This window comes from Bos taurus, chromosome 13, assembly GCF_002263795.3.
Source record: "Bos taurus isolate L1 Dominette 01449 registration number 42190680 breed Hereford chromosome 13, ARS-UCD2.0, whole genome shotgun sequence".
NCBI classification, from domain to species: Eukaryota; Metazoa; Chordata; class Mammalia; order Artiodactyla; family Bovidae; genus Bos; species Bos taurus.
The window spans coordinates 11,061,814-11,083,388 of NC_037340.1; the positions used below are offsets into that span (position 1 = coordinate 11,061,814).

General features: G+C 40.2%; 1 protein-coding gene across 2 annotated transcripts; it reads left to right on the forward strand.

Moving 5' to 3' along the window:
* Positions 1–1,318: 1,318 nt before the first annotated feature.
* LOC112449366 (ankyrin repeat domain-containing protein 26) lies at positions 1,319–18,368 on the forward strand (the record flags this gene model as incomplete). Of its 2 annotated transcripts, XM_059892809.1 has the most annotated exon segments (9): positions 1,319–1,489; positions 3,228–3,261; positions 3,540–3,675; positions 5,374–5,587; positions 6,296–6,479; positions 12,383–12,453; positions 13,216–13,309; positions 17,247–17,402; positions 18,171–18,368. In XM_059892809.1, coding segments are annotated over 9 exon segments (1,174 nt in total), but the record flags the coding sequence as incomplete, so codon positions are not given.
* Between the last annotated feature and the right edge of the window lie 3,207 nt (positions 18,369–21,575).

Below are 21,575 nucleotides of genomic sequence, written 5' to 3' on the forward strand. Positions count from 1 at the left end.
TTTAAAGACTATGGCAGTGATGCAGTAGATTGAAACCGTGTTTATAAGAAACCATTTCTAATAAAATGGGAATTTTGCCTTACTCAGTGTGTTGTATATTTAAATGTGTTTTGTCACTAATGAGCATCCTTTCATTTCAGTCTGAGGGCTCCTCTCAGCGTTTCTCACGAGGCGGGACTAGTGGTGATGAGCTCCTCAGGTTTGCTTTGTCTGGGACGGTTTTTATTTCTCTTTCATTTCTGAAAGACAGCTTTTCTGGAAAGAGTCCCTTGGCTGGCAGGCTTTTCTCTCCTAGCACTTTGGAGTGTGGTCCATTGAGGAGGCCAGATTGCTGATGGTGGCGGGGAGAGGGCCATGAGGCGTCAGTTTTTCAGCTGTGAGGCTGCTGTCGCCGCATCATGCGGGTGGTTTAAAAGTAAGCGCTCCTCCCCTGGCCAAATATTTCCTTGGTTTCTTCTTTCATGGTATATGTGCCTCATGTCACTTAAAATACCACCTAAATTAAGTGTGGCTTTTTTCTGTGTATTCTCTTTTTCATTTATTTTTGGCTGCCCTGGGTCTTTGCCGCCGCAGTGCTTGGGCTTCTCAGTGTGGTGGCTTCTCTTGATGCTGAGCGTGGGCTCTTGGGTGCTGGCCTCAGTAGCCGTGGAGCATGGTTTAGTTGCCCCATGGCACGCGGGATCTCCCCTGACCAGGACTGGAACGCCTGCCCCCTTTATTGCCAGGTGGACTCCTAAGCACTGGACCACCAGGGAAATCCCTAAATTCACCATTATTGTATTTAGTAGCAAAATAAAAAAATATAGTGTAAATCTACTTATGGCTCCCATGTCTAAGAGTCAAGGCGCTTAGCCAGGGGACTCCAGGTTTGCAGTGTAGCCCTTGAGGTTCTTCTCAGTGTCTTTCCAGATGCATCTCTCTCCTTTCTTCCATGTATTTTGTGCTCTTCCTTCCAGGTTCCTCGGAAACAACCCAGATGCCCTGTGCCTGATGTTTGTGCTCACACTCGAGTCTCCAAGTAGAATGATTTTCTCCCTTTTCTGTTTCTCATGACCTCCTCTCTTCACTTCTTCTGCAAATCCTTCCTTATTTCACTTATCACTTTCATATGTCAACTTTTATATATCATATTGTATCATAATCATATCTGTGTTTGAAGGAGTTTGTTTTCTTGCATATGGTTGGTACTCTATAACTGTTTTGTGAATTAATCAATGACTTAAGATGGGTAAGAGTTGGAGTTTTATAAGAATTGTTTTTTTATTCTTTATCAGTTGAATTATTAGAAAACATTGGCTTTTTTGTGGACTTTTTAAAGTAGCGATCCTGGTGTGCACAGGAAGGGAGTAAAGAAAAAGAACGATGACAAATGGACACCAGAAGAACGTGTGATTGCACCAATATTTGAAAAGACCGATTCACTGACTGGTGGTCTGCTGCACGTGAATGATGGTGGCATTTTAAGGGAAGTGGATCAGGGTGATGACAGGTACATTCTCCAGATTCCTTGTTCGTAGGGGAAGAAATGTTAGCACTGAATACTTCTTCTGGAAATACAGCAGCATTATACAGTGCTCAGGCTGACAAGAGATTGCTCAACTCTAGTGGACGAACCCTGCTGAAAGGTTGAGGTGAGGACCAGTGCCTTTGGCCGGAAGTCATTTCAGTAAATAGTCCCCTTGGAAGCTGGACTGTAACGAATACACGTAAACATTCAGTAGGGAATGTTATTGGGACAGGCAATGAAGAACTGGATGGTAACTGAAGAGGAATGTGGAGTTCACAGGTGTTTCTTGTTTTATGTTAAGAAGGGAGCTTCTCGAGTATGTATGCTCTTGGAAATGAGCCAGCAGAGGGCATGTTTATTTAGTTTAGTCTTGTTTGCTTTTCCAATACTAGAAAGCTTATTGATTGTATGACATTATCTTTAAACTATTACAGTAAACTAATTGTACGTAATACTTCTGTTCATGTATAGTTTTATGGTAAGGGCTTGTTCATTGGTTCCGAAGTGTAGTATTCCTATGTAATGGAATATGCAGATGATTGCTTAAGTTAATTCTATCATATATAGATTTTCAAAAATTACATAATTGTGAATTTACACACACTTAGGCTATACTGAATAGGACATGGTCATTCCTTGATGATTCTAGTTGATAGTAACATGGTGAGTAGCTATGATTTTGTAAGGTGCTCTGAAACATCACATCATATTAACTTCATAGTTGTTTATAGATTCCAGGGAAAAGGGGAAGATTTTGTTTATATTCAATAGAAAAACATTATTAGCAGTCTTTCACAAATTATTCCTTTTGCATGACAAAGATCTAAATGAGAGAACTCGTGCTTCCTTTACTAAATGTGTCATTAACACGTATTGTGTGCTCAATACATGTATGTCAGATGCATGAAGAATCAGCAGAATGGGTGAATGAAGGCCTATTGATGAATTTCTTTACAGAAAACAAAACTGTATTGACAGTAGATTTGCAGGCTTGCCTACCTCTGAAGTCTTTAATTTTTGAGAAATATGTTTTAAGATTCAGAAATCATTATTTATAGCTATAGCTAGATCTGAAATAATCCTATAGATTCATTTGCTATCATATTACTTAAAAAGGCTTTTTGATATTACTTTCTCAGCATATTTGGGAAGAGCCGTGTTGAAGCCAGACTTCCTGGGTTTGAATTCTGGGTCTGTTGGTGACATGCTGAGTGGGCCTGGGCACGTTCCTCAGCCTTTGTGTGCTCCATTTCTTCCTGTACCCATCTCCCAGAATGACTGTGGGGATGAAAATGCCTTTAGGACATGGCAAGTGCTTCTAATAATGCATGGCTGATACATAAGACATCCTCAAAAGCTAATATCTTGGTTATTCAAATGGGTTTCTTTCTTAGAAGGACTGAAGGAATACCTCCCAGATAGGTTGTATTGCCTTAAAAGTTAGCTCTTCTGGAAAAGGACAGGTGCAAAAACACTGGTATAGTTTCCTATCATACAACGCAAGTAACTTTATGTTTTTCCTTTTCCTTGGATCTAACTTTAATACTTTATTAATATTACTGATATATTTTCTGTGTCCTTTAATGCTGCTCTTATTTATTTCTGCATCCTTTATAGACAATTACTTGCCAATGCAAAGAGTTTATATGAAAAAGTTTAGGTATTGTTTGTATTTTTGAATATTTAATATTAGCCTGAAAAGAATCATTTGTTCTTTTAGGCCTGCAAGGAAAACACCGTATGAAAAGAAGAAGGTATAGTAAAAAAAAAATGAACTTTCAAAAATATTATCCTTGTCGAAAATACTTTGTCAAAGGAATAGTGGTAAAATAGAAAATCTTCCTTTGTTGTAGAGAAGTTCACTTTGAACACATCATTCAGAAACACTGTTGATAAAGTTATGCTTTTGATAAAAATCTCTTCTTTTAAGAAATGTCTGTTTTTGTTTTGTACAGAGTTTTATCACCTCTGTACACTTGGTATATTTATGCATATTTTAAGGACATTGTGAAACAGTATTGTTTACGTGTAGGTCAAAGAACAAATTAATTACATGAATGACCTGGATGACTTAACTCAGTCGTCTGAGACTGTTTCTGAGGATGGCGATGGGCTTTACTCTACGAATTCCCCGTTGGAAGTAGAACCTCTCGACGTGGGGCTTAAAGGTAGGACTGCAGTGTAAATGTTAACGGAAAGCCTGTCTGTGTGTCGAGGAGTGATATATGCATACCTTGTCAGTCTGCTCTAGAGCCAGGGATATGCTACAGTGCTGTGCGTCCCAGAAGTTTGTTTTGCGTTAAAAGGGCATGAACGTGAGTGTATACTCTGAGCCACAGGCCTATGATCCTTCTCACTCACTGTACCTTCTGTTGACTCTTCTTTCCTGTGCCCCCACCCACGGTCAGGTCAGCATCATTTTCCTCCTAGAGTCTCTGAAATACTCTCAGGACTTCTTTCCCTGCGACTCCACCTGGCAGAACCTCGGTCTGCATAGCAACTGTAATTATTGCCTATTTGTAAACATTCAGGTCTCATCATGCTACCCTCTTGCTTCAAGCCCAACTGTTGCCTCTCTTTGCTGCGTGGTTAAAGGTCACAATTGTGTGGTTCCATTTGGTTTGAGTTTTCACCCTTCTTTCTACATGAATTCTAGAATCAGCTTGTCAGTTCCCAAAAATGTCTGCTGGTCTTAACGTTTTCATTTTCTTTCAGTTCCAAATATTTTGTACTTTCTCTTTTCATTACCTCTTTGATCCAAGGGTTATTTAGATCCGTGTGACTTAGTTTCCAAATATTGAGAGTTTTCCAGAGATCCTTCTGTGCTCTTGCTTCTCATGATGTGTTAGGTGCATCCAGAGGGGCCCTGGGGCTAGGGCTGATTATTTCCTGCCTTGGAGGCCAGACCTTGCTGACTATCCTGTTCATTCTGCTGGTAGGTAGGAGTGTTTCCAGCCTGGCTCAGGAGGCTAGATAGAATCCCTGGGAGTGCGTGAACTCCAGGCACGGTTTCCTGTAGTCTTTTCAGATGGTCTCTCCCTGGTCTCAGGCGGTTTCTCACACATGTGCACTCTTCGTTCCTCTGCTGAATACCCGAGGGGCTCCTCCTCAGATCTCCGGGGTCCTTTTCCTGTGTCCCACTCTCTCCTCTCCACGGTTCTGACCTGTGATCTCTGCCCGCATTGGTTTCCCCAGACTCTCAGCTTCATCACCTCCACTTGGGGAGTCTGGTGCACTAAGCTGCCATCCCTTCTCCCCATGTCGGGGCCTGGAAATTCTCTCCAGGCAGTGAGCTGGGGCATTCCTTAGGCTAACCTCGTGTGTTTCCAGGATCACTGTCCTTCATTCCCTGAAGTCCTTTGTCATGAAAATCATTGTTTAATGTATTTTGTCGGTGTTGGTTTTGCTCGCTCCACTCAGGAAGGTAAATCGGTAGCTGTTCACTCTGTCTTGGTTAGAAACACATGGCAGCTGGAGACTGTCCACAGGGTTGTTCCTCCTACTCTGATCCCTGCTTACTGCTCGTCCTTCATTTCTCAGTCTGACAGCTCTTCCCCAGGGAAATCTTTCCTGGACCCAGTCTGTGTCAAGTTCTGTTATGTGATCATAGAACTCTCTTTTCTTAGAGTATCTATGTGAGGTCACAATCATTTGATTTGTCTTTCTCTTGTCCTAGACTTCAAGCTAAACAAGAGCCAGGGGCGTCTGTTTTATCTTCAGATCTTAGAATAATGTCTTCCACATTATAAGGAATATTTGTTCATTGCCTGGATGAGTAACTGAAAGGCACAGTTCTTTATATTCAAAAATTACTCACATAATTTTTTTGTTTGTTTGTTTCTATCTTTGTTTTGTTCATCATGCAGATTCTGGTAGCTTGTTGAAAATTTGGGATACAGTTTTTTCCTGTGAAAGATTAGTAGCTTTTCAAAGAAGCCACTGTGAACTACTTAGAGAAAAAAATCACAAAATGAAAAGTAAGGTTCGTGGGCTACAAAAAGAGCTGTCAGAAAGCAAAGAAGTAAAATCACAGTTAGAGCATCAGAAAGCAATGTGGGAACAAGAGCTCAGCAGCTTGAGGTACTGTACATCTCGCTTTTAAAGAAATACTTGAACTGTTGTTTTGTTTAATACTGCAGAGATGTAGGTGTTCTATAAGGACTAACTTATCCTCTTGGATTTTACAGGAGAGAAAATGTATTGTGGAGTGTGAAATTCTTGGAAATAATATAGCAGGTTCTTAACAGTGAATGCATCTAATAACTTAATGTATATTTTTCCAAATCATCATTTTCATGACCATACAGGAGTCCACCATAATGGAAATCCCATTAGTTATTTACCAAATTAACTTTCAGTTGTTTTTCACTTTTCTGTATTCTATTTAATACTGCAAGGAACAACTTTTCTATCAATTCATTTCTGCCTTTTTAATATATTTTGAATACATTATTCTTTAATAATATTGTCTTATTTGGTTAAAGTATGAGAAGTTTTCAAAATGTTTGTGATCTATATTTCTAAACTATTCTTCAAAAAGTTTATATTACTTTACATTCCCACTCACAGATGTATGAAGTAGCCATTTTTCTCAAGACAAAATAAAAACAAAGTTTCATGCAATTTGATTCTTAACCCTGTGTATGAAAACAGTGATCATTATTAAGTGTTTTTCATTGTATTCCCCCCATTTTATCATTTTAAACATTGTGAAGAGGGAACAAAATTTATTGCAGCAAGAGTGAATAATCCCATGATTTTCTAAGAAGAGCTCTCTAAATCTTTCAGATTCACCTTAAAGCAAGAAGAAGGGAAAAGAAGAAATTCTAATATGTTATATGAAAAAATGAGGGAGGAGTTAAGAAGAAAAGAAGACGAATATAGGAAAGAAATTGAAGTGAAACAGCAACTAGAATTCACTCTCCAAGCACTCAAAAAGGAACTGAAGACTGTGAGAAATAATGGGAATCAGGTAGAGTAATCTGTGGTGAAAATTTCAAATTTCTAACACTATATCATCAATATTATTTATAATATCCCCCTTTATGTTGGAAAAGTACCATTTTACTGAGTGTTGTGCCATTTATTTAGTATTAGAGGAAATTTTAGGTTACTTTTTAAAAATAAAAGCAAAGAAATTCAAAATTCCCTAAGTAACAAGGCCAGAAACAAGAATTCTATAATCCTGAAATGCTGGGTGCAGTTTTTTGAGCAGAGAGAGGAAGAGGTCATATCAGTAGCTCACACAATAGTTACTAAGAAACCACAGGGTTGAGATTGGTGTAGAAACTGGAGGCTAAGCTCTCCACTCACCTCAGGCGACAGATCCTTCTGCTTTGAGGGACCATTGGTGAGTGAATAGGTCTAGAAGAGAAGGGGCATGGGGAGGGAAGATGGTGCCTAATTTTACATCAAGTTACCTCTGGCCTTCAATCCCGCAGGTGGCTGAGAGTCGTGGACCCCCTCCCTCTGTGCCTGTCAGCCCTCCAGGCCACCTGCCCTGTGAACAGCTCAGAGCTGGCTCCAGCTTTCCCAGCTGGTTTCTCCCTCACAGCGGAGTCCTCAAGGACAGGTGTTAACTGGCATCCTCTAGAAGTGCAGGAATGCTCCCCACGGAATTTTTTTCCAGCAATTGGTAGAAACCAAACACTCTCGAAGTTGATTGTCCTTCATTCTGAAGAGTTGTCGAGTGGCATCTCAAGCAGAGGAATTCACTCCCCCAGCCGATATCCCTCTCAGACACGGACCAGGTCCCGTCCCTGAGGTCCTAGCAGCAGATCTCCCACAACGAAAACCTCTCAGGGAGAGCTCGGGAAAGTACTATTTGTAATTCAAATCCATTTGTCTACCTCAGTCAGGTAGGGACATACAATGGCCTCGTCCAAGGAGAGGCCTTCAATATTTTCCATAGGAATTGATCTCAGATCCTTCACGACTGTCTCAAAGGAGCCAGGACCCTGATTGTGGTTTAGTCCATGCAGACCACAGGTGCGCCCCCATCGACTGCGCTACCCGACCAAGTCCCTCTGCTTTGGGGTGAGCGTGTCTGTCCCTCCATGCACGTCATCATCTTCAGTGCCTGAATCAGAGTCTGTTCTTGGCTCCACTGTCATTTCTTTAACCAATATCCTGTCAGTGACATTTTCACATCATTTACAGTTTTTCAGTTTGTAAAAGCTGCAACATCAGTTGTAAAAACACTTTTGAACACTTTAACAAGGTGTTTTTTTAGAATACAGTTTTAAAAGTCCCCCTCCCAACAAGGAAATGAAAATCAAAAACTCTTGTTACTAATAGTAGGTATTCTGGTATTTGGTAGTGATTTCCCTTCCTTGATAGATGATTATGTTAGTTTATCACTTCCACTGAAGGTAAGGGAGAAATCTATAGGCAGTTCAGAGACCATACTTTGGAATCATTCTTGTACTTGTAGAAAATGAACTCTCTGCTCTGTGTAGTGTCCTGTGTCAGTACAAGGAACTTTTGAAAACAGTGATACATATGCCATAGTGTACATTTAGTGATAACTGTGTTTCTCATTGTATTTCCCCCATCTTAGTATTTTAAACAGCATGAAGAGAGAATAAAAGTTATTGCAGCAGAAAAGAATCTCATGACTCTCTAAGAAGAGCTCTCTAAATTTTACCTTATTTACCATTAGTGTATATACCATGAATGAAATAGGAGGATTATTTTGTATTGATATGTTTGTACTAGAGAAGTAACTGTGATTTGATGTAAGAGAACTAACAGAGTCAGAAGACCTGGTGAAAAGCCTGCAGCTTACTTATATAGTTTTAACGTCTTCCTTTCCAGAATCATTATAGCTAATGAGTTAGTTGAGGTTTGTAGAAGTGCTTAGTACAGTTGTCAAAAGGCGTAAGTCTGTAATTGCCTATTAAAATGTTAGAGAGGTAGCATATTCTCAAGAAAACAATTTCTGTACAAAATATAGTCTATTTATATATAGAGAGAGCTAAGGCTTTTGCTGTGAAGTAGCTGTATAGGAGGTATTAGATGCAGTGTTTCTAAAGGTAGCGAGTGGTGGTGTTTATCGAATCACAGTTGATTTACAATATTGCGTTAGTTTCAGGTATACAGCACAGTGATTCAGACATATATGTACGTGTGTGTGTATTATATAAATGGGGCTTCGCTGCTGGCTCAGACAGTAAAGAATCCACATGCAAAGCAGGAGACCTGGGTTCGATTCTTAGGTTGGGAAGATCCCCTGGAGCAGGAAATGGCTGCCCTGTCCAGTATTCTTGCTTGGGGAATTCCATGGACAGAGGCGCCTGGCGGGCTACAGTCTGTGGGGTTGCAAAGAGTTGGACATGACTCTTTGCATACACACACATCACACATGCATATTCCTTTTCAGATCCTTCTTGTAGAATATTAAGTGTAGTTCCTAATGTTGTACAGTAGATCCTTATTGGTTATTTTATGTACACTTGTCTATATATAATGGTGTATGTTAAACCCAACCTCCCTATTTATCCCTTCCCCTTCCCTCCGTTCCCCCATGGTGACCATAACTTTGTTTTCTATGTTTGTGAGTCTCTTTCTGGTTTGGAAATAAGTTCATTTTAGATTCCACACATAAGCAGTATGATATAAGATCTGTCTTTGTCTGACTTACCTCCCATAGTGTGATAATGTCTAGGTCCATCTCTGTTGATACAAATAGCATTATTTCATTCTTTTTCATGGCTTAGTAGTTTTGCATTGTATAAATATTCCACATCAGATGCAAGTTTTAAGTGTAGTCAAATCTATAAATCTTTTATTGTAAGCCTTCTGGGTTCACTGTGGTTCAGAGAAAAGCCTTTTCAGTTTTGAGCTTCTTGAAAAGTCGCTTGGGATTTCTTTTTCCTTTCATGGATTCATTGTCTTCAATTAAGTTTTTGAACCTTTGGAAGTTTCTGCTTGTATGAAGTTTGAGGTTTGTATCAAACCTTATTTTTCTGGTTGGAGAGCCACTTGTTGCAATCTTTTCACTGTATAAACATACAGGTTAGTGTTTCATTTTGGAGGAAATAATGAAACGTCATTTTATTGAGTACTAACTAAAAGTCTCCTTTGTTTCACTTAAGTTTCTGATAGTGGGAGAAAAGCAAAAGATCTGCTACATGAAAACCACCTGCTGCAGGATGAAATTGCCAGCCTAAGACTGGAAATAGACGCAGTAAAAAATCAGAAGCAGGAAAAGGAGAAGAAATATTTTGATGATATTGAAAATCTTCAAAAGGCAATGAAATCGAAAGAGGAAATATTAACAGAGACTATATTCCAGTATACTGGCCAGCTTAATGTCCTGATAGCTGAGAATACAATGCTCAAATCTGAGCTGGAGAACAATAAACAAAGCAAACAGGCACTGGAAACAGAAGTGGAATCCTACCGTTCTAGACTGGCTGCTGCCACACACGATCATGATCAAGGTCAGACATCACCAAGAGACCTGGAGCTTGCCTTCCAGAAAGCAAACGACGAAAGGTTATGCTTGCAGGACCAAATGAAGTTCGATGTGACTAAGCTGAGAAGTAACAGTGAGACGGCTTCCCAGCAACTTTCTGAAGTGGAAAGTCAATTCAATAAGCTAAAAATCAAGCTGCATCAGACGAGAGATGATCTCAGAGAAAAGACTTCGATGTTAGAATGTGTCCAGAGAGACCCAAGCCAAGCAGAGTGTCAAAAACAGGAAATTGAACACAAGTATCAGAACAAACAAGGCAAAGTGAATGAATACCTTAAAAAGCAGGAATCCTTAGAGGAGAGATTATCTCAACTCCAGAGTGAAAACATGTTGCTCCGACAGCAAGTGGGTGATGCACAAAATGGAGCCGACAGTAAAGAGAAGACAGTCATTAGCATCCAAGACGAGATGCAGCAGATCGTGAAGAAAGTCCATGCTGAAATTGAGAAACAAGGTCTGATGGTGATGGCAAAAGGCAAGGAGTTAGTCAACGAGTGGAATCCTTTAGAAGAGAGACCTTGTCAGTATGAAGATGAGAGAGCAGGAGAAGTAAGTATCCAGAAGAAGTAATTCTCAGACTTCCTGAAAGAAAATTCAGAATGATTCTTGATCCTGGCTAAATGCTGAATCTAGGTGAATGAAAAAATACACAGGCTGTGAATATATGGTCTTTAAACAAGCCTAAAAGCACACCTTGTATCCAGCAAATAAACATTAGACCCAAGAGATGCTTCACTTTGAGTGTAGACATCGTGTCGCTTGTGAAATGTTAAGAGATTCAGTTCTAAATTTTTAATATAGACAGGTATTAGTAATTTAATCTTTTACTATTAAGATAATTTTAATCTTTATGTTACCACGTCGGTAAAATGATGAAGCAGACAAAAGAAACGCTCAAACCTAAAATGAATAATCTGAAATTAAGCTTCAGTTACATGGATTAACTTGACAGTCAATTGCACGTTTCCCAGATGCCATCACTTTTATATATAGTACTTTGGCTTCAGTAGCTTGTCATACCTTTTTGTCATAGTTGTTGGTATAATTTTAATTTTATTCATGTAAATTTGAATTAACTTGGAAAACATTTCAGTCTTGAATCATTTATTCTTATGGCATCTCAATTCTTTAAAGAATTGTCACTAATTGATAATTCATTGGCAAGTCATTTAAATATACTTGTCATTAATCATAATTTGGGACTCAAGTGATGAGCTTTAACCAAACTCTTCTTGTTCTAATCTTCCCACTGCTATTTATGCTATTAACTTAGAACATATTTACAATTTGCTCATAATTCTTATTTTAAGGATCAATTACTATCATCTGAATACCAGATTGCCCAATAAAAATGAAGGGTGGCAGGACTTGAGAGCAGCAGGAATGGAGTGAGTCAGGGAGAGGGCTGTAGGGGCTGAGGTCCAGAGGCAGGTGGAGGCCAGGTTATCAAGGCTCCTTGAGGGCCATGGGAGCAATCTCATTTGTTAAATTTGATTTTTCTTTTATATTGGGGCATAGTTGATTTATAATTTTGTGTTAGTTTCAGATGTACAGCAAATCGATTCAGTTATACATGTATCCATTCCTTTTCAGTTCCTTTTCCCAGGTAGGTGACTACAGAATACTGAGTAGAGTTCCCTGTGTTCTCCAGTAGGTCCTTATGGTTAGCCAAGGGCAAAGGTGGGGAGGAGGGATAAATTAGGAGTTTGGGATTAACATAGACACACTACTAGATATAAAATAGATAAGCCACAAGGGAATGGCCTCATTTTTTTGCTGGGATAGGAACCTGTTGGAAAGATCTGAGGACTGGTTAGAATATGTGAAGATCTCTGAAGTTAATCAAAGCCTCTAATAAAGAAAGAGGGAACATGCTCCACAGGGTGGAATTTTCCACCACTTGCTGCACATTCACACCCGTTTCTTTCTGGTTGTGAGGTGGTGAAGCTCTGCAGGTTTATCGGGAGGGGCAGGGCGTGGACAGTGGGTCTGCATCTTTTGTCTGAGTAACTTAATATCAGGAAGGCTGGAGGGTGGCCCCTTCTGTGTCTGTAACCAGATTCAGTGAGGAGGGAAAAGAAGGTGAGCTGCTGTGTGTGGTGATGGTTTTCAAAGTCCATATGTTGGAGTTATCTATTATTTGGGAAATCTATTTTAAAGTATGGATGATGTTGTATTTGAGTGCTAGAGGAGAGGTCAGTAACGTACAAAGGGCAAACAGTGAATATTTTCAGTTTGTGGACTGTAGGGTGTCTGTTGTAACAACTCAACTCTGCCCTATGGCAGGAAAAGAGCTGTAAACAATGTGCAGATTAAAGAGACAGAAAGTGATGATGGCGGATTCGCTAGGTTATCAGTAGTTAAAACAGTTGTTTTTCCCTTTTTTCTCTTTTTAGTTGCAAGAAGCACAGGATCAACATGTAGAGGCCGTGAGATGTGCTGAAAAAACACAGGATCACATCCAAAAGTATGATGTAAAGCAGCACAGAAAACAACTTAAGTATAGAGCAGATAAACAGTATAATACGAGAATTAAATCAGATAATAGACACATCACTGTGAAGCTGGGTGACATTTCGGCTTTGAGCTGTTTTGAGATGCATATTTTCCCCCTTTATTTCCATATTTTGCACATTATCCACAAGTGAAAAGTGAAGTGTTAGTCACTCAGTCGCTTCCAGGTCTTTCTGACCCCATGGATATAGCCCACCAGGGTCCTCTGTTCATGGAATTCTCCAGGCAAAAATCCTGGAGTGGGTTGCCATTTCACTGTCCAGGGGACCTTCCTGACCCAGGGATCGAACCTGGGTCTCCTGCATCGCCGGCAGTTTCTTTACCGTCTGAGCCACCAGGGAAGCCAATTGTCCACAAAACACAACTAGAAAAACAGTACAGTTGCCAAATCATTTACTTTTCAAAATTCTAAGATCCTGTATAATTGAACTGCAGATGTTTGTTCAGAAACAGTGTGGTATTTTAAAAATCTGTGTGTGAAGGACTTCCTTGAGAGTTCAGGGGTTAAAACTCTGCCTTCCAAGGCAGAGCATGTGGGTTTCATTCCTGGTCGGGGAGCTAAGATCCCATGTGACTCACAGCCAAAAATCCAAAACATAAAACAGAAGCAATGTTGTAGTAAATTCAATAAAGACTAAAAATGGTCCACAACCAAAAGAAAAAAACAAAAAAAAACACCATGTGTGAGAATAATTATTTTAAATCTGCATTTTAGACTTGAAATAGAAAATGCCGAGTTACAAACTACAGTCAAAAAGCAAGTGGGCAAAATTGAACACTTTCAGAAAAACCTGTTAAGTACAAGACTGGTAAGTCAACTTCTTAATTTCTGTCATACTGAGGAAGAATTTTAATTTTTTTACTAGTAATATATGACAATTTTTTGACAGTGTGACAAATGTCATTGATTAAAGAGTTTATTGTATTTTTACAGATATTGTTTGCTACTGGTAGCATAATTCCTCTTTATAGAAGAAGTGGACTGAATTCATAAAATTAATGATTTTTGTAGTAAGATTTTAATTTAAAACATTCTGAGAATCCAGTTGAAAAGCAATATTTTATTTAGACCACATTTTGTTTCTTCATTCCTCTGTCAATGAAATCAGGGTTTTTCCACTTTCTGGCTATTGTCAATAATGCTGCCATGAACATTGGTACACAAATATCTGTTTGAGCTGGAAATTTCAGCAATGATTTGATTGAGAATTCTGAATTTCTCTTGTAATCCAAACCCTTCTGTGAAATTTTAGAGAATGAATCATTTTTAATATTGCAGTTTGTTCTCTTCACCAGGAATGAATACTATGTCTCTATAGAACAGTTCTTTCTGAAAGAATACATTTTTTCCTTTGTTGATTTTTTTTTAAGAGGTGGGGTTTGCATGGGATTTTTTTCAAAGATTATTTTAGTAAGATGTTATTTAACAAAACCTGGAATATCTTGAACCACTGATGAAAATTAGAGCATCTTTAGAAAGTAAAATGTAAATATAGCCACACTTTTAAAAAGTTTCATTAGCATTTAGTATTTTATGTGTCAGTTCAGTTGCTCAGTTGTGTCCAACTCTGCAAACCGATGGCCTGCAGCAAGCCAGGCTTCCCTGTCCATCGCCCGCTCCTGGAGCCTGCTCAAACTCATGTCCATCGAGTCAGTGATGCCATCCAACCATCTCATCCTCTGACATCCCCTTCTCCTCATGCCTTCAATCTTTCCCAGCATCAGGGTCTTTTCCAATGAGTCAGTTCTTCGCATCAGGTGGTCAAAGTATTGGAGCTTCAGCTTCAGGATCAGTCACATGAATATTCAGGACCGATTTCCTCTAGGATTGACTGGTTGGATCTCCTTGCAGTCCCAGAGACTCTCAAGAGTCTTCTCCAACACCACAGTTCAAAAGCATCAATTCTTCGGTGCTCGGCTTTCTTGATGGTCCAACTCACATATCCATCCGTGATTACTGGAAAAACCATAGCTTTGACTAGACAGACCTTTGTCGGCAAAGTAATATCTCTGCTTTTAATATGCTGTGTAGGTGGGTTATAACTTTTCTTCCGAGGAGGAGGCGTCTTTTAATTTCATGGGTACAGTCACCATCAGCAGTGATTTTGGTGCTCCCCCAAATAGTCTGTCACTGTTTCCATTGTTCTCCCATCTATCTGCCACGAACTGATGGGACTGGATACCATGATCTTAGTTTCCTCAATGTTGAGTTTTAAGCCAGGTTTTTCACTCTCCTCTTTCCCTTTCTTCAAGAGGATCTTTAGATCCTCTTCGCTTTCTGCCATAAGGGTGGTGTCATCTACATATGACATTGCCGGAGAAGGCAATGGCAACCCACTCCAGTACTCTTGCCTGGAAAATCCCATGGATGGAGGAGCCTGGCAGGCTGCAGTCCATGGGGTCACTACGAGTCGGACACGACTGAGTGACTTCACTTTTACTCCAATGCATCACGTTGATGCATTGGAGAAGGAAATGGCAACCCACTCCAGTGTTCTTGCCTGGAGAATCCCAGGGATGGCGGAGCCTGGTGGGCTGCCGTCTATGGGGTTGCACAGAGTTGGACACGACTGAAGTGACTTAGCAGCTGCACCTTGGGCTTCCTGTGAAACTTTGCAGGATGACACCTTTAACATTCTTTTGCTCTTAAGATCCTTAAAGGAATCTGAGGCACCACCTTAAGTCTTTCCAGGGTCTTACACTTACAGTCTACAGGTTTTACCTTTAGACCATGTTTTCCTGGCAGCACCCTTGATTTGATCTCAGCCCAGAAGCCATTTCTGTCCTTTAGCATCATGTGACAATTGGGTACGTGGAGATGCTGTAAAGGGGACACAGTATTGAACCCAGTGAGTCCTGGTTCCTTTATATTGAATAATACTTTTTAATTTTTCTTAGGCTTCCCAGGTGGCTCAGATGGTAAAGTGTCTGCCTGCAATGCAGGAGACCTGGGGTCAGGAAGATCCCCTGGAGAAGGAAATGGCAACCCACTCTTGCCTGGAAAATGCCATGGGCGGAGGAGCCTGGTAGGCAACAGTCCATGGGGTAGCAAAGAGTCGGACACGACTGAGTGACTTCACTGTCACTTTCTTTTTAAATTTTCTGATAGGTTATCCCTCTCATTGGTTTACTTTCAGCTGCTTCATGGCAAGAGTCTCTGCCCCCCATGTTTCAGTGTCAGTTTCTTCTCTTGCCTAGAAGCTGACACCGGCAGCATCTTCAAGGACCATCAGGCTTCTGTGTACAATGTCATGAAGCCCATTGGGTTTTCATTTCTTTCTCTGCATCCATTCGAGTGCCACTTACCTCCAGCTTCAAAGGCATTCTCACATGTTTCAGGTCTTTTTTAATTGCAGTACCTCATTTGGGGGCATCACCGACTTGATGGACACAAGTTTGAGCAAGCTCTGGGAGTTGATGGTGGACAGGGAAGCCTGGTGTGCTGCAGTCCATGGGGTCACAAAGAGTCAGATTTGACTGAGCGACTAAACTGAACCTCATTTTTAATATCAGTATCTGTGCCAGTTATTTATTGTTAACAAATTGCATTAGAAACCACCTCAAAGCCTAGTGACTCAAAACAGCATTTCCTTTGTTCACAAGTCTGCGTTGGGGCAAGTCTCAGTGAGTGAGCCCAGCTCATTTCTTCTCCAGTCGCATCAGCCAGGATGTCGTGAAGGTGGGGACCAGTCATCTGAAGACTTGTTCTTGCACACGTCTGACAGTTAGACCTGGCTTTTGGAAGGGACATTAGGTGGGGTGGTCAGTGGGGACACTGACATGTGCTCAGTATGTGGCCTTGCTTCTTCACAGCATGTTGCCTGATTCTAAGAGTTGGCTTCCCCACAGAGCAAAATTCAGAAGCTATTTAGCTTTAAAACTCACACAGCAGTTTCCCCAGACTCTGTCTAGGAGGAATCAGTTACTAGGACTAGCACATACTTGAGGAGAGGGAATTTCATGAGCAAAGTGTCAAAGAATTTGTAGACATGTTTGAAAACCACCAGCTCCACTCACGTTGACTTAAAAAGTAATCATTCTGTCTCAAGGAAAGTTCTTTCCAACTCACTGTCACTGATAGTCCAGGAAACAGTTTTTGTTTCCTTTGTCTCGTATGTTCTCTTAATCTGTGGAAAGTAACAAAGGGTTAGAAGAATGAGGCATTTTTGTTGTTGTTCAGAAAAATGTATGGATCATCTCACTCAACTCTTAGGAGATGGGATTTCTTTAACCCTGTGAATCATTTTTCTTTGGAATGCAATTCAAATTAGCAAAAACTGTTTGTAGTTCAGAAAAAGGCTTATTGGATTAGAATCCATATTTAGTCCTTAGAGTCTTATTTTCACAATCTTCTTTTGGGAGGCATTTATTAACTCAGCCCTAGATAACTCAATACATGATACCTCAAACTTCTTTAAAAACCGTGGGACAAGCTGCGGGAAGGAGTAAGAGACATTCTACTAAGAGGTGACTTGTAGTCATTCTATGAAGGAAAGATAGAAAAGTATTACTGTAGAACAGTAAAAGAGTGTCAAATCAAGTGCAAATGTTTTTAGACTAAGATGATAGTGAAGAATATATTTTGTGACTCTTGGTGGTTTGAACTTCTTTCTTGATTCTTTGAGTTATTCCAGGTCCTACATTCTACAATACAGATACCATCATATGTATTTGATCCTCGGTTTGAGTTAGGCGGTACTCAGTCCACTTCCCTCAGAACCAAATGGTATTGTTTTCTTCTTGCAGATTGATCATCTTCCAGCAGAGCTAGAAACTGCATGTTCACAATGTCTGCACCTGGATGCAAAAAATCGAGTTCTTCAACAGGAGTTATTATCAATGAAAGGATGGCAGAGGAAATGTGAGCAACTAGAGAAAGAGAACAAGAAGTTGGAGCAAGAGGTAGTGAAACTCAAAACTCATATAGAACTGAATATGGTAGAACACACTCAAGTTGAGCAGTATAAACTCAACTTGAGATTGAAGAAAGAGCAAGACAGGATCTCGTAGAGAAATTAAAAGAAGTCAACCTATTTTTCAGCTTAATTTGTTGATCTGTCATGTACTTGAATTCACCTCACTGTAAATTACATTTTAGATGTATCAGCTTATATGTTTCCTCTACTTCCCTTAGAGCAGTGTGTTTTGTAGATTTCTGGAAGGAAGGGGGCACTTGTTTCTCCTTGTAAATATTTCAGTTTCCATCACAGTTATCAGTAAATTGATCTTTCAGAATGCTTCTCACTAGAGAATCCTTTTACTTATAAGACCAATTGGTATAAAACAAGACTATGAGGATGAAAAAAAATATGTGGTTTAGAACTGGTACCATCCTCTTGGCATTATTCTTAAGTTGTCTTGTTCAATTTCTAAATTTTCACTTCATCCTCTTAGTCTTTGAATTGTCCAGTTCCTTAAGTACTACTATAACATTGATTCCACATTAATTTTATAATTCAGATTTAATTCATGTCACATTGACGATGATTATTTTAAAGTTCCACTTTTCTTATTTTCACGTTTAAAAGTGCTCTCTGAATTACTGACTCAAAACTAAATGGGACAAATAATTATATTTGTCCCATAATAATTATATTCATAATATAATTATAATAATAATTATATTCAGGTTATAATCATTAAAAATGTATCTTTTAAAATTTGACTTAGATACGAGCAGCATCTCAAGAAAACTTACAGCAGGTCCAAGAGGAGGATATTGCTTCTATAAGAATCAGATGGAACTCAGATTTAAAGACTTGGAATCTGAACTCTCCAAGATGAAAAACTTTTCAAGATTCTAATAAAGCAGAGTTGGAAAAATATAAGCAACTCTACCTAGAGGAACTAAAAGTTAAAAAGGCATTGGAAAAAGACTAGACAAGTAAGTCAAAACCCAGAATCACAGAAAATAAACTTTAGTCCATTAACTTCTCTCTGAAGCCTAATTTTTATAGAGCCAGGTTCCTGAGGTTAGTAGGAAGTGAAGGCTAACTGATAGTCACTGCCTGAGGGCGCCCTAAGAAAATGAGTGATAGGGGTATCCTTATAAGTTTCCCTACACTAAGTAAAAGCAGGTTGTGAAATAGGGGAATTCACACAGGGGTGAAAGGCCGGGTAATTCACAGAGTGGCTGAAGCTAGCATGGTGACCCTGACTGAGGGGCGTGTGGAGGCTGGAGAGGGCAGATCCCACCTGCAGTGCCGACTCCAGGTTTCTGAAAGCAGAGCACCCCTAGGACGCCTTTCATAAAGCCAAAGAGCAGACAGCAAAGGAGCAGGCACCCGAGGACGGGCTCTGCTAGTCGATGCCCACACTGAACATGCACAAGGGAAGCGCAGCTGCTCCCAGACAAGGCTCGGGCTGCGGCGACTTGATGCTGGGATTGGGGGCGGCTTCTGGAGAAGGAGGCTCGGTGGGGCCGTCGCCCTGCTTGGGAGCGCGATGCCTTCACTGTGAAAACATACACTGAACGCTGCTTAGAGCTTTTTTGCCTTTTTAAATGAAACCAAAAATTCTCTTCAGATTTTTTTTAATTATGAAATATAGCTGCTGATGTAGGCCCTTGGTATAAGTGAAGTAACAGAAAATGAACTTTGGAAAAGCAGGGGATACTTTTTTTGCCCATTTACTCTTGGCATACCGCTGTGGAACTAGTTTGAGCAACTGGGAGTGTGGTGGACGGAGCCTGTGCTGCAGTCCATGGGGTCACAGAAGTCATATTTGACTGAGCGACTAAACTGACATCTTTTTAATATCAGTATCTTGCCAGTTATTTTATTGTTACAATGCATTAGAAACCACCTCAAAGCTAGTGATCAAAGCATTCTTTGTTAAAGTCTGCTTGGGCAAGTCTCAGTGAGTGACCCAGCTCATTTCTTTCCAGCGCATCAGCCAGGATGTCGTGAAGGTGGGACCGTCATCTGAGACTTGTTCTGCACACGTCTGACAGTTAGACCTGGCTTGGAAGGGACATTAGTGGGTGTCAGTGGGACACTTACATGTGCTCAGTATGTGCCTTGCTTCTCACAGCATGTTGCCTGATTCTAAGAGTGGCTTCCCCACAGAGCAAAATTCAGAAGCTATTGTTTAACTCACACAGCAGTTTCCCAGACTCTGTCTAGGAGGATCATTACTAGGACTAGCACATACTTGAGGGAGGGATTTATGAGCAAGGTCAAAGAATTTGTAGACATGTTTGGAAAACACCAGTCCACTCATTAAAATAATCATCTTCTTCAAGGAAGTTTCCAACTCACTGTTCATATAGTCAGGAAACAGTTTGTTTCCTTTTCTCGTATGTTCTCTTATCTCGTGGATATATCTTTTTTGACAGTGTGACAAATGTCATTGATTAAAGAGTTTATTGTATTTTTACAGATATTGTTTGCTACTGGTAGCATAATTCCTCTTTATAGAAGAAGTGGACTGAATTCATAAAATTAATGATTTTTGTAGTAAGATTTTAATTTAAAACATTCTGAGAATCCAGTTGAAAAGCAATATTTTATTTAGACCACATTTGTTTCTTCATTCCTCTGTCAATGAAATCAGGGTTTTCCACTTTCTGGCTATTGTCAATAATGCTGCCATGAACATTGGTACACAAATATCTGTTTGAGCTGGAAATTTCAGCAATGATTTGATTGAGAATTCTGAATTTCTCTTGTAATCCAACCCTTCTGTGAAATTTTAGAGAATGAATCATTTTTAATATTGCAGTTTGTTCTCTTCACCAGGAATGAATACTATGTCTCTATAGAACAGTTCTTTCTGAAAGAATACATTTTTTCCTTTGTTGATTTTTTTTTAAGAGGTGGGGTTTGCATGGGATTTTTTTCAAAGATTATTTTAGTAAGATGTTATTTAACAAAACCTGGAATATCTTGAACCACTGATGAAATTAGAGCATCTTTAGAAAGTAAAATGTAAATATAGCCACACTTTTAAAAAGTTTCATTAGCATTTAGTATTTTATGTGTCAGTTCAGTTGCTCAGTTGTGTCCAACTCTGCAAACCGATGGCCTGCAGCAAGCCAGGCTTCCCTGTCCATCGCCCGCTCCTGGAGCCTGCTCAAACTCATGTCCATCGAGTCAGTGATGCCATCCAACCATCTCATCCTCTGACATCCCCTTCTCCTCATGCCTTCAATCTTTCCCAGCATCAGGGTCTTTTCCAATGAGTCAGTTCTTCGCATCAGGTGGTCAAAGTATTGGAGCTTCAGCTTCAGGATCAGTCACATGAATATTCAGGACCGATTTCCTCTAGGATTGACTGGTTGGATCTCCTTGCAGTCCCAGAGACTCTCAAGAGTCTTCTCCAACACCACAGTTCAAAAGCATCAATTCTTCGGTGCTCGGCTTTCTTGATGGTCCAACTCACATATCCATCCGTGATTACTGGAAAAACCATAGCTTTGACTAGACAGACCTTTGTCGGCAAAGTAATATCTCTGCTTTTAATATGCTGTGTAGGTGGGTTATAACTTTTCTTCCGAGGAGGAGGCGTCTTTTAATTTCATGGGTACAGTCACCATCAGCAGTGATTTTGGTGCTCCCCAAATAGTCTGTCACTGTTTCCATTGTTCTCCCATCTATCTGCCACGAACTGATGGGACTGGATACCATGATCTTAGTTTCCTCAATGTTGAGTTTTAAGCCAGGTTTTTCACTCTCCTCTTTCCCTTTCTTCAAGAGGATCTTTAGATCCTCTTCGCTTTCTGCCATAAGGGTGGTGTCATCTACATATGACATTGCCGGAGAAGGCAATGGCAACCCACTCCAGTACTCTTGCCTGGAAAATCCCATGGATGGAGGAGCCTGGCAGGCTGCAGTCCATGGGGTCACTACGAGTCGGACACGACTGAGTGACTTCACTTTTACTCCAATGCATCACGTTGATGCATTGGAGAAGGAAATGGCAACCCACTCCAGTGTTCTTGCCTGGAGAATCCCAGGGATGGCGGAGCCTGGTGGGCTGCCGTCTATGGGTTGCACAGAGTTGGACACGACTGAAGTGACTTAGCAGCTGCACCTTGGGCTTCCTGTGAAACTTTGCAGGATGACACCTTTAACA